The sequence below is a fragment of the Centropristis striata genome, chromosome 8 (assembly GCF_030273125.1).
Source record: "Centropristis striata isolate RG_2023a ecotype Rhode Island chromosome 8, C.striata_1.0, whole genome shotgun sequence".
NCBI classification, from domain to species: domain Eukaryota; kingdom Metazoa; phylum Chordata; class Actinopteri; order Perciformes; family Serranidae; genus Centropristis; species Centropristis striata.
Window position 1 is genome coordinate 33674529 of NC_081524.1, and position 14088 is coordinate 33688616.

The 14088-nt window shown below is 40.0% G+C and overlaps 1 protein-coding gene across 1 annotated transcript in view; it reads left to right on the forward strand.

Annotated features, from left to right (window-relative positions):
- LOC131975889 (CUB and sushi domain-containing protein 3-like) overlaps positions 1 to 14088 on the forward strand; it is a 231777-nt gene that overhangs the window by 137363 nt on the left and 80326 nt on the right. Inside the window, exons 35-39 of the mRNA XM_059338703.1 lie at positions 2873 to 2997; positions 3217 to 3313; positions 4741 to 4845; positions 11680 to 11798; positions 13037 to 13106. Of these exons, the coding sequence (XP_059194686.1) occupies positions 2873 to 2997; positions 3217 to 3313; positions 4741 to 4845; positions 11680 to 11798; positions 13037 to 13106 (516 nt within the window). The remainder of the gene's footprint in view (positions 1 to 2872; positions 2998 to 3216; positions 3314 to 4740; positions 4846 to 11679; positions 11799 to 13036; positions 13107 to 14088) is intronic.

The window sequence follows — 14088 nt, forward strand, 5'->3', positions numbered from 1 at the left end:
CTGGTGCAAGGCTGGGTTACCACATTCCTTAATGGACAAAGAGTGGAGCCAAACACTGTGTAGAAGTAGCCGCCCGGATACAAGGCCAATTGGCACAATCTGAAAAGCATTAAAGAAATTGTAACTGTTATGGCCTTTTTTTTTTTCATTTTGATTTTTAGCCATGCTCAAATACATCATAGTGCCTGAAAATGTCAGCACAACCTGGCCACTGACTCCAATTCACATTCATCAGAGAGTCGAGAGGCTTGATAAATATGTTACTTGTGGTGGTGGTAGAAACAAGGTGCACTTTGAGAGGAATAGCTTTCACAATTGAAAGATGTGATTTGCGTGGCCTGCGAGAGATAAAATAACATCAGGGTTGAATTATTTGTCAGCAAAGAGCGAGAGGCAAGTGTGCTGCCATGCAAAACTACACTGAGGTATTAGAGGACAATAAGATGATGCATGATCTGGTTGTCACAAAATAAAGCTCTTTAACATTATATACCACAAGTAGAACCTGTCAACTCTACGGCGGGCTGTCCAGGGAGTCCATAGAATTACATCTCAGAAAAAGATTTTGCAGATGCTCATTCTAAAATCCATGTCCTGCTGTTCGGCCTTTTTGAGAGAAAGTGTCCTATTTCTGGGCTGTTTTTAAGCCTTCGTGACAGCGACAGCCGTGGCTAGAGGCATTATGTTTTCAGGTTGTCCGTCACATTTTTGTGAATGTGATATCTCAGGAATGCCTCGAGGGAATTTCACTACATTTCGCACAAACATCCACTTGGACACAAAGAAAACTGATTAGAATTTGGAGGTCAAATGTCATTTTCACCTCATAGAATACATTTTTGGCCATCACTCAGGAATTGATTTGTTAATTATGAATGAATTTCACACAATTACCCTACAGGATAAAATGATGAAGTGATGCCGACGTCCCTGTGACATCATGTTGTTCTGCAAAATCATTTTTCTGGTGATTATTCAAAACCATAATTGAGGAACAGAAGAGATCTCCTCTTGTGACCATATTTCGCATTTGGTTGGATACTGAATTGGTGGAACTAATCTTTGTTGTCTACCTTGAAACTGTGGTGATAGTTTAGATCTTCTTTGCTGCCATGTTAAGCATTCATTTTTTAACAATTTGTAGCTTCTTTGCAGCAAAATATTTGAAGCATTGTCTAGATAAACTCATGTTGTGCAGAGTCTGACCTGCTGAACAGATATATTGATTGAACCAAAATGTCACGTCGGGAGATTGGTGCTTCCAGGTGATGCCCTCTAACCTCTATCCTCTTCCTCTGATTTTCTGTTGCAGTGGTGAGCACTGTTGGCACCAAGCATTTCTAGTATGATGAAGAAAGAAAGCACAGGAAATTGCAAACATATGCATGCATTGGCACAAGTTAGTTTGAGACAGGTGTCAGGGCTGTTCAAGCACTTTTTTCAGTATTTTTGATGGAGAGAGGGAAGGGCCACTACCAGTGTCTAGTACCTTATCTAAAGCTTATGTGCTGCTGCAGCTTAAAATTGTGGCTCTTGTGTCGCAGGTGCTTTGCCTTCTATCATCATAACATCAGGGGAGCGGCAGCTTTGTGTAACTGTCTCTGCGCCCCCCTCCCTTACAGACACCTGCGCCCTGTTTGAAACCGTCCAACTACTCCAGGAGGCTTCCCAATGAAAAGCTTTGAGAAGCGGCCCTGAGCTGCACTTTACTGTATCTGAGGTGGTGAATGTAACATTTATGTGGACACGAACCCCACAGCAGGAAGATTTATTCCTAATCAGAAGGGTTTTAGTTATTTTGAGTTATTTCTACCTCTGATGAAGAGCAGCACACAGCGGCTTCCTTGAACTTTGTTTCATCCAGAGAGTCCCGACCTGTGTCTGTCAGACGGCCTGAAGGGGTTACTACCAAATCATCATAATGCACAGCAGACTTCAGGGCAGGGGTGTCAAACTCAAATACACAATGGGCCAAAATGTAAAACTTGAATAAAATTGCGGGCCAACATTGAACAAATAAACCTTTTAATATATACCAAACATGTTTTGCTTTAACATTAAATATGGAACCAGCAACGCTTATAAACATACAATATATAACTAAATAGTGCAGACATGCAAAACCAAATTTCAAATAAAAACACATCAATGTCATTTATTTACAATAATAACATAATAATTTGGTATTGCCTCGCGGGCCAAATAAAATTACACTGCGGGCCAAATTTGGCTGCGGGCCAGAGTTTGACACCCCTGCTTTAGGCCATGGTAGATTGTTTTCTTGACTTTCTGTTTTGACTTTATTCCAGACCACAAATATGTGGGATTTGTTTTGAATTTGCAGAGAGTTTGAAACATGAACAGAAATATTGCTGAACCACATGAGCTACAAAAGTTCAGGGGGTTAGAAGTTAATTGATTTATCATTGATGTGGATATGTGCTACTTCATGCACATTTAAGAGGTTACTTTCACAAACAATAGGGAAGAGTAAGTCATGCCTACATGTTGACTCAGCAGGGATAACATAAATATTTGAAAGCAATACAGAATGCCTGAAAGCCTGAAATCTCTGCATTATACTCCATTAAAATCTTTTTTTATACTTTTGTAACCAGGCACCTGCATTTTTTGTTTTGTGTTTCATAAATACGTACATTTCTAGCATAAAATGATGCAAAAAGGCACAAATGAGTCCATAAAAATCATCAGAATGCAGAAAATGTTGCAGAAGTGTTTTAACACTCAAACTGATTCCTGCCAACTCTGGCTCTGCAGGTGTGTGCAGACTTCAGTCTGAACTTTGTCGTGACTGACTCTCTCCCTCTTTCTTTTTCTCTCTCTTTTTCTGAATCTGTTATCCTTTGTCCAGTTCCCTGCGGCGGGGTGTTAACTGACCGCAGAGGCACTATCCTCTCTCCTGGATACCCAGACCCGTACGCCAACTATCTGAACTGTGCCTGGAAGATCTCTGTTCCCGAGGGAGCCGGCATCCAAGTGAGAGGACACAGATGCAGATCTTAGCAGCATAGTATTTAATGAGAGATTAAAAGACGTTTTGGGCGTTTTCATTTTTATACATGGCCTAATTGATATTCTGTTCACATATTCAGCCAGCTGCTTTGCTTTGTGAATACATTTGTTTTTAGGGTTTTTGAATTTGTGTATTGTTCATGTTTCCTTTACTCTCTGTATTAAAGCATCTTTGTCTTTCAGATTCAAGTTGTGACCTTCGCTACAGAACATAACTGGGACTCGCTGGATTTTTTTGACGGGGTTGATGGCAATGCTCCAAGGCTTGGTAGCTACTCAGGTAAAACTGATACAACTGAATTTTAGTTGTCAGCTCACGCTTGAATTTCAATCAGATGTCACGGGGCCCCAGCAGCAGACAGATGTGGTGATGTAGCTGATGACATTTGGCATGTCCTTTGAGAACACTGTCTAAAAACAGTTTAAGAAGTCAAAGAATAAAAAATGTCTTTCCTCCTTCACACAGTATTCCTGTCCCTGCATTAGAGATCTTCATAATGTAGCTCCTATTCCTGTCTGGAGTTTTACAAATGTAGCGTTGCCTTAGGGCTCACACTAATGAAAATGGTGCACTTGCCACATGGTAACCTACTAGAAACAGGCCATCACATCATTTTAGATGCTGGATCCTGGTATCAGAGGGACTGGTGTAGTATAATGACTTCTGTCTCTATATCGGCTATCAGTTTTATGAGACTAGGTGTCAAAATCCTCAAGTGGTGGATATCTCATTTTGGAACAAAACTCTTTACATATTGTAATAGCTCCACGGTACAGCTCTCACTGTGCAGGACAGCGTGCGGTGTGAAAAGGCTAAGGCATTTTAAATGGCTAGCAATCAATTTTTTCTGGGGCTTAACTGATTAAGGTGATTATGAATATATGTAAAAGTCTCCATGCAAATTGCAGAAGACATCCTCCCGGAATAGAGAATATGATCCCAGACCTCTGTGTGGCAGCACTTCAGAATATTTTGCAGTGCAAATTCAGAGTTAGAATTATAGATCATGTCCGTGTTCATTGGTTTAATTTTGTGGGTCTGACTTCTCTAACTGAAGGTCCAAAGGAAGTGTTGAACTTGATTTACACATTACAATGTGCAAAAGACATAGCTGGTGTGATTAATGTAGCTGAAACATCATTGTTGTTGAAACTTTAAAAGTAGAGACAATATAATGTGGTACAGGGTTTGTAACATTTTAGCGCTTCACAAAAATTCAGAGAAGTCGTTTGCTTTCTTTTCCTGTAAGACGTATGTTGCAGATTATCCTAGATGCAGTAGGTTTTCTGACAAAGGAGGGCACAAAATGGACTTTTCACAGTTTTTAAAAAAAAATGGACTCCACTGTGATTTAATTCCTTTATATGATGGATTGTCTGTGATTTATCGTATTTTATGTGAGGCACTTTAGATTCCCACCGATGGTTCATTTGTCCCTGCTGTTATCCTCAGCAACTCTCTTTTAGTGAGGTTGTGGAGGTGAAATGGCTGCTGCTGAAAGCCACAGGCTCCAGACTCAGAATTGAGTCTCTTGAGGTTAAATAAAAAAGTGAATACAGAAAGTAATATGACCAAACTTAAGCAGAATTATTGTGTTTTCTAAACTATTATTTATACTGAAGTTCCATATATTCATGCATTGTACATTTCCACGTTTTAGGTAGTCCTAAACCTGGAATATGGACCTAACACTCTTCTGTATACAGGTACAACAATCCCTCAACTGCTAAACAGCACGTCCAACAACCTGTTCTTGACCTTCCAGTCTGACATCAGTGTATCTGCCGCTGGCTTTCACTTGGAGTACACAGGTATGAGGAGAGACGGCTTGTCTGCCTGCCTGTCACTTTGTCTGTTGTCAGTATGTTTCTATGTGTCCATCTGCCACCGGCTTCCAGCTGCTGCACAGAGGTATAAAAAATAAGAAGGACAGCTGGTCTGGAAGGCACAGTCGGACATAGAAAGAAAGAGTGAGAGGTTTTTGAGTGAGTGTGCAAACTTTTTTCGTCCTCAGCACTCTTCAAATTTTCAGCCTTTGTATCTGCTTCTCTGGCATTCTGGCATGATATTCCCAAATGGTCTTTATTAAGTTCTCTGATTGCTACAAGCTACTGGACCCACATCCTTTTTTATTTAGGAACTAAATGTACCCATCTCTCAGTGGGCTATTCACTTAGAGGCATATTTGCAAAAGGAGCATGCAGAACATTTACCGTGCAGTAAAATTTAAGGAGTGTAGCTGGCCTCAGTGGAGCGACTGATTTACTAAGACCTCCCATTCAAAGGTAGTGTAAATGAAAATAGGGGTGCTGATCTGCAGGTGATGCATGGAGCTTTTCTGCAGATATTTAATAATGCAGTCCTTTGTGACCAATTTCCCCACTGTTATTTACATCTCAGACACTTTCCCTTTATCTCTTTTAATGTCAGGGTAATTTTCCTTTTTGTTATTAGTCTCTCTAAGGTTAGATGAATTGAAGTTGGTCCTTTCTCTGTCTTCTCCTCACATTTGTTTTTCTGCTAGCTGGTTACTTGCCGCTCACCTAAAACATGCTGCTTTGGGAGACCGATTGTCAATAATTTTTAGTCAACTATGGGAAAAGTAAAAAGCCAAGAAGACCCATTATCACCTTAATGTTAAGTAGGGGTGCACCGATTGCAATTTTCTGTCCGATCACCGATCACCGATTTTTAAAAAGCCTGACCTGCCGATTCCGATTTTGACCGATACCGACTTTTTTTATAACTCACAGCATACACCTTCAATGTTTGAATCTTATTTTATTGAAAAAAAAAAAAAAAATAGCAACAATTTACAGGACAAACTAACAAAAGAACTGCAACCATAAATACAGTGTCCTGAGTTTTTGGTTTCGTTATAGTACAACATACATACAACTAGGGAGGGCATCGATTTTCCAATATTCATTAAATCATAAAAAATCGCAATAGTTCAATAAAATAGTTCATCATATCTGGAAGAAAAAAAAGTTGTATTACTGGTGCCTTCCACACGGGGGCAGCGTAGCATTTGATGATACGGCTCGTTAAGAAGAGCAAGAAGGAGTCGCTGGATTTGCCTCCAGTCCTTTTCTTGAAAAATAGTCGCTTAGGGGGTCTGAAAAGTTGCTGAATTTAGCAACAAAGTTGGGAGCACTGCTTCGCCGGTCGGGGGTTATTATCAAGGTAGATAAGATCGGTTTGACATAAAGGAATCGGCCGATCGCCGATCCCGCAAAATTAAGGAAATCGGCGCACCCCTAATGTTAAGATAAAATAGGATGTGGATTGAACAGGAAAGGCAGGAAAGAGAGGCTGTGATAAAAACCCTTCTAACATTACCATTTCTCAGATCCCATACATAACACAAATAAAGAATAAAATGGTTTTGAGTAAAAATCAGTTCCCACTCAAACTAACAGTCAGTTCTCACAGCTGTTTTTCAAAACAAAAGAAGCATTAAAAAAAACCTTGCTGTCACTGAGTCTGTCCTCGCTGTCAGGCGTGTCAGTCCGCGAGCATCATGCCACTGCTGAGAACGACTTCACAGTCATGTCTCTCACAGTCGGCGCTTCGTTTCCACAACACCCTCCCCTTTCCTGGAAGCGCTCCGTAGCTGTGTCTCTCTGTGGGCTCTTTCCTCCCTGCACTAACCCCCCTTCCTCACCGCCACTACCTACTGCTGAGAATCACTTCAGTGCCATGTCTCACAGTCAGCTCTTTCCTCTCTCTGTCTTACACTTTGCCACTGCTGCCCTTGTAAAGTGCATCCCCTGATGCTTTGTGTAAACCCAGCTCCAGTCAAACTCCTTTCTACTTTCCTCTAGCTATTCATATTTGTTAGTTTGCCTGCCATATGGTTCTACTGTCTGCCTAGTGGCAAACATTTGTGTATGTGATTAAGCCATGTTGCTTCTCTATGGAGCTACTCCTGAAGTATTTCTGCTTTTGTGCTCTGTTGTTTCCTATTGTGTGATGTTGTGGTTGACTGATTATAGCACAGCTCAGATTCTGATTTATTTGGTCAAATTCCTGCAACCCTCTATTCGGTCCTCTAGTCAGTTATGTGTTTGTATCTTATTTCTAGACTTTGGTTGGTTTGAAGCACCCATTTATTTTTTATACACTCCAGTTTTTAGCTTCAAATTAATGCTCTGAAAGCTCAGTACAGTGGGAAGAAAAAGGCAACAGGGATTGGCACAGACCCAGCTAGTCAACCATCTGTTTTAAAATGTTTCCTTTGGGTGATTGTTGCAGTCCATTGAGACCAGTTATAGAAATCTTGTATACCACCCGTCACTACAGCTTCTTAAAAGCCAAGCATTTAGCCAGCTCTCCTAAGGCAGACAGTATGCTACAGTCAAAAAAAAACTGGCATCTTCATACAGGCAATATGCCGGTTTGCATCCCAAATAAAGTTCCACACTGGGCTTCAATTGCTGCAGTCTGCAGAAGCCTACATTATTTCCACATAAGCTACATGGAGCCACTCTGAAAACAAAATAAATCGATCCTGGACAACTTAGAAAGGGATTTGTCTCTAGATTTGTCAATATATTTTTTTCCACACATCTAATTTCAATCACTCCACTTAATGGACATTATAGCAGTGATTATGGTAATTGCAGTGTTCTATAAATGCTGAGCATACATATAATCCTCTTGATAAGTACCTGCACTCATACATATTATACACTTACAATATTTATACATATAATACAATATTTTAAGTAATATATTATACACATTGCATAGCACCATGCAGAGCCATTAATGACAGGAGGTAGAAATCACTTGGTCTATACCTGTACTTGATAGCTCTCATTCAGGTTTCACATATTGTCAATAAATGTGCTTTTCAATGCCTATAATCTTATTTGTCAGTCAGTATGAACTATGTAACTCTTACACCTCTAATGTCATGCAAGTGCACAGCAACGTGTAATCTTTTATGTCCCTGGTGCAAGCTGAGTATCCATTAAAAGCTTTTTTTGAGAGATGCTGGAATAGTTCTCGGATGGGTGTGTTAAGTTCAAATGCAGATGGTCTATGAAATTTGTTAGGGTTATTTGTTATAATAAGTTATGGAGGTAAATTGAAAACACTGTGCTTTGAAAAAGTAGCCTGAATAATGGGCTTAATAGAAACCAGAATTTGTTTACTTCTATTGAAAATTGGATATTCAGGTTTTTTACACATTGATTGGTAAAGAAACAGCCTCAGAACCAGACCTAATGAAGGCAAAATAGCCGAAAACGCTTGATGAATAAAGCATTGTGTACTGGAAGAGAGTTGTGTGACCTGTTTTAATTTTGATAGACACCACTGGGATTTAACATAATAGGTACATGACCTTTTTTGTCTTTTTCGTACACTCTAGACTGTAAACAAGGTGCACAGCACGAATCCTCACAACACATAATACCCCTAATTCAGAGATATGTCTCCTCCTGACCCACTGCTTTTAAAAGAAAGAAAAAAGCTGATTAATGATTATTGAATCCCACACAGACTCCAAATGTAGGCTTACTTATGTGTCCAGTTTGAGGAAATGTGAGGCCTTTGTACATTTAAAAAAAAAAAAAAAAAAAGATGTTTTAGGGTCATCTGGCTGTCAAACCATTTATATGGGTTGTTTTACTTTATTCATGAAGGTAGAAAAAGTGCAAGTTTTTGTTGGTTAATGATGATGAAGAATGATGATAATCTGCATACAGAGGAAAAGAATAATGATGTGATATTTGTGAGGATAATTATCACATTTCATACTTTGATCATTGTTAAAGATAATGTTGATCTTGGAACAAAATTCAAAATGACCGACTACTCCCATTTATCAGCCTTTCAGAGTTTCTCATTGCCTTCAAATATGGATGTATTGCTCATTTTATTTTTCATAATCAGATAATTAACATTTCTTTCATTGCCATAACACAGAAGGAGGGGGTGGAGGAAAGCATAATAGCTTATTTTGCTCATATGAAAGAGTTCTATAGATATGTTGATTTACAATGAGATAGACCAGTTGGTTAGTGTGCAAGCCTCACTTAACCTGTGCATAACACACAAGGTTAAATGACTGAAGCAGAATTGTGTATTTGATGTGCCTTAAATTTTCTGCTCCACTACACAACCCACCTAAAGTATCTCTTCCTCATCCTAAACTCTCAATGCCTGCATTGTTGACAGTGTAACCACAGTGCTCTGCTTTGTGAACTTGAATCTTCAGCCTGCTGTTGCATTTGTCTATACCTCCACAGTAGAAAGAGACCTATTTTCCTCTCAGTAAACTTTTCTCTAATGTGAGACCTGAATGTTTAAGCATCTGCCAAGAAGCTTTCATTATCCTGATTTATATTTTGCAACCAACCTCCTCCTCCTTTTTTAAAAATGCGAAACACTTACTGTTTTCTTTACAAGTCCAATATAATTATAAAATAAACACATGCAAATATTAATTTAAACATTAAATTGAAACAGGAGCAGGTAAAACACTCAGCTCTTCTTGGGTAATAGGAGAGATAGTAACTAGTGGCACACTCAACGGAAATTTCATTAGCTGGGTTCAAACAGCAAGGCATCTTGTTGAAGACATGAAATAATGTTTGATAAGGACGGGCGTCTCTCCAGAAATGGTTGCATACTCAGGAACAGTGGGTGTCGACCTTCTCGCAGCAGGGTGACAACAGCCCTTGCCAAAATGTGGATCCTGACAATTTGACCGGAACCCATCTGGAGCTCAACGGGAACTAGTGCCGTCTGTTAGTGGGCACCCACTCTGAACCCGACCAGAGAGTAAAGGTCCGTTTGTGCCCAGTCAAGCTCTGGCACGCTGCCTCTGGCTGTGTGAATTGGACTCTTACTTTGAACGTTGGATATGAATGATAAATTCAGGCTTCAGTATATGATTACTGACAATCTATGAAGGTTTTGTATAATTACAGTTATTTCTTTTCCCTCTGTGAAATCCAAGCACTATTCTAAGGGTCCCGTATTACAATATTTCACCATTTCCATTATTTGAACCGCTTTTGAAGTAAGAATGCTTTGGGAAACACTTTTACAAAACACTGCAAGGGTAAGACTGATTGTTCCCCACAGTAAGGACACACGATAATTTCATAAAACGGTTTAATTTATAGATTTAAATGCTTTGATGTCAAACTTGGCTTATGGCAGCGTATCACTATAGCAGCAAACATTGCTTTCATGAATTGCGTCACCACATCTTCTTGAATCAATTTCAAAGTCGTTTGAATTTGTCAAAGTAATACTTCAATTTAAACCCACATATGACAAAACTTCAAAGAATCCACCCACTCCTCTTGTACAGTAGCTCTTCTTTGGTTGCTGTATCTGTGAATATCTGTCATACTGCTTCCTGCTCTGCGCCTCTTAGGTTAATATCTCCTCCCACCTAAATATCCTCTATAACTTTCACTGGATGCTCAGTGGAGTGGTCACTCCCGCTATTCAGCGCTTTGAAGAGTTATACCTATAAATTGTTCTATATCTTTTGTGGTCATTTCCGCTGCCATGTTTACATTCATCCACCCACCTACTTGCTAAGACCTATTAACTCTTTGAGTGGGCTTATGTGTGAGTGTTTGTACATTTGTGTGTATTTGTCTGTTTTGAGTGCTGTGCCTACACATTGGTGGGGATACATTGGCCTTATTTTGTTGCTGGGTTTGTATATCCTCCCTCCCACTACCTCTCACCCTATGGCCTGTGTACTAATTGTGCATCAGGGAGAAAACTTCTGCATTAATGTGAACATGATTTTAAAAGTTATGACAAAGGTCCCATTTCTTTAATTTCGTATATATTACTGCTGCAGCAGCACAGCAGCCAATTATAATCCGGAATTACAAAAACTTATTGACAGATGACTTGTGTCAGTTTAGAACTTAAACATTTTTTCCAATGCTACTTTTCACTGAGTATCAGTGTTTATGGGTCTATCAATTATGAAGTATAATGTGAGATGTTTGCTTCTCTGCCTGTAGATGTGAATTGTTTAAGTCACCTCTATGACAAATTTAACTGAAACTTGACTCTAAAAGTGACTGTAGCTTAAATGTAACTCCAATTCTATATATTATATTATATATATACCAAATACCTGGGATCACTATTGCTTTTAAGGCATTAAAACATAATATCAGGCCTCTTGGTACCTGGCAAGTGGCAATGTAATCACTTTGTTCCAATGGAGCCCAATTCTTCTGTCAAGTAATACTTCAGGGATTGCTTTGTAATTTCACAGTGATTGCTTCAGATCACAGTTAGAAGGATTTTGTGATAACAGCCACGAGTAGAATAGCTTTGTGACATGTCCCACTTTCTAAATGTTATGATGAGGGGGAAGAGAAAAAAATGACTTACTCAATTATTATGCAATTACAAGCCCATTAAAATGAGGAGCTGTGTAATTACATATTTAAACGTTTGGTATTAATTGAATTATTCGCCTTTCTATAGGTACTGGGTGATTAAATGCAAATGTCGCCATTAATTACACAATGAATTTTGAACAAAAAAACAATATTAAATGTGTTGAGCAGTTGCAGGATGTGATTGTGTCCATATTGTGCAGAAGAATGATCGCTGTCCACACTTGTGTGTTGTGACTCTGTTCTAAGCAATAGGTTTGGATTCGTGCCCAGAACCGCTGCCTCCCAGTAACGGCCAGAAAGTGGGAGAGCGCTACACTGTGGGTGACATGGTGTCCTTCCAGTGCGATCAAGGCTTCTCGTTACAGGTAGGTGAAGGCATGCAGGCCTGTTAGAGCAGATATCCAGCTCTCTTTCGGTTATGATAAGTGAATCATATCTACCTGCCTGGAGTGACAATTTCAAGGGAAAACCCCCAAAGGATGAGTCTGTCAAGGCAGCGTAACGAAGTATTTTTTCTATGATATTTGTGTGTGTGTGTGTGTGTGTGTGTGTGTGTGTGTGTGTGTGTGTGTGTGTGTGTGTGTGTGTGTGCGTGTGTGGCCAGAAGCCGCATATGCATGAGAGAAATGGGTGAATGCTAACTGTCCATGTGTTTAAGCTTGCATCTTTATTGTGTGTACTTGCTTCTCTGCTTGCATGTTTGTGTGAGTGTGTGTCTGTGTGTGTTTGTTACAAAGCAGCTTTAACTTCCTCCAATCCTCCTCAAGTAGATACTGTAGCTATGGCGTTTTGAGCTGTAGAACCCTCCAACGCCACGGGCGATGGATTGTGTTAACAGTCGCCTCACTAATCCCACACCGATTTTTCTTCCCGGCTCGGGCATTCACTTCTTTTCACATTCTCTCTGGACCAACCAGCAAGTTCTTACACACATCTTGAGGCTGAGTGTCTGAACACCAGAAATAGACCAGAGGCCATTGGAGAAACAAAAACACAAGTATTGCTGAGTCTTTTCAGTTCAGGTGTATGTGTGTTTGTGAACGTGCCCAGGACAAGTGCGTACACACTTAGCCTGTTTTCAGGTTTGCCGTTCAGTCTGGCTGGAGACAGGCACATGTAATAATGCATTTAACAAGCATCTTGGCTGCAGGAAAGTTGTGCACCCCACTGCACGTTGAAAGATTAAATCAACAACAGTGTTATAAATATTTTACAGGAGGATTAACCTGTAATATCCATCACAAGGTGGTTAATTTTGTATCTGAAAGAAAAACAGTTGATGAATCAGGATGTTTGTCTTTTCTAGTTCTCTCAGGCTGTAACACATCCCTCTGTAGTCAGACCCTAGGTGATACTCCTACTGCCCAACTAACAGCAAGAGGTCCCTCTACTACTCTAGATACCATCAAATATTTACACACAAGACCTTGCGAAGAGGATTTTAAGAAATCCCAAAATCTCACTTTTAACCAAGTCCAAAGATCCACAGGGCTGAGATAAAAATATGCTTCCAGAAGACCTGTCTGTTTGATCTCTTGGTGTTCTTTTTTATTACACTGTATTTTGGCGGTAGTGAATTGTTTTTGTTTGTTTTCCTGAACAGGGTAATGCATATATTACCTGCATGCCTGGCCCCGTCAGAAGGTGGAATTACCCCGTGCCGCTGTGTTTAGGTAATGTATTGTTTTATACAGTCTGACATTGGCAGCGAATATGGTTTCAATGAGGTGATATTACACGACAAAACCATATTTGTAGCTTCAAACACATATTCAGTGTCTTTCTTTTGTCTTTTGCCATTTCTTGTTGACTTTTTCCTTGTTTATCTTTTTTTTATTTCTCCCATAACAATACTTTACTCACACACAGCCACACAATAGATCAATGGCCTCACAGAGGACTTGTTATTGTATTAGGGAAAGCAACAATTTCATTGTAAGACCAGGGGAGGGGATGATGGGTGGGCGTGGAGGGCTTGAGGGGTGGGGATTATGAATTTTCTGCTTTCTCCTTCACTTGAAAATCAATAAGGCTTTGCACCATCTCAGTGTGTTGTTTGATTTCTGATACCCTGATGAGAGACTCCACTCTCCCCTGACACTTCCTCTAAAGTTGATTGCCACAGTGACAGATTCCAGAGATTAGGAAAGAAGTGTGCCACTTTCTCTTTTGACACCTCACTGTTCTGTTGCCCCCAATTACACATGTACACAAATGCACACACACACACACACACATCAGTGTGAAGACGCTCTCACAGTGCATATAAACACACTTGCACACACTTGCACACACAAGCACGCGCTCACTGCATTCCTCATGTAGATGTTCTGTCCCTGTGGTTTTCACAGTTCACTGCAGACATAAATCCCAGCTTTACTGTTGACAGGCTTCTTCTTGGACGCGTGTGTTCGCTCGTTAGCTCGACTCCCTGCTCGTTTACAGTACATACGCTCACCCCAACACCCAGGATTTGAATTCACTTTGTTGCTGATAAACTCACATCAAAGAGGTTGCATGCCCCTACACAAACAGTATAACATCCCCCATAAGTGCCTCTTCTCTTGTCTTCTTTTTCATTTCATATACAAACAGGTCAAGCGGATTTCCCCCACCAGCAGCACAATTAAATCCCGAGACAGTTTCCCCCTCATT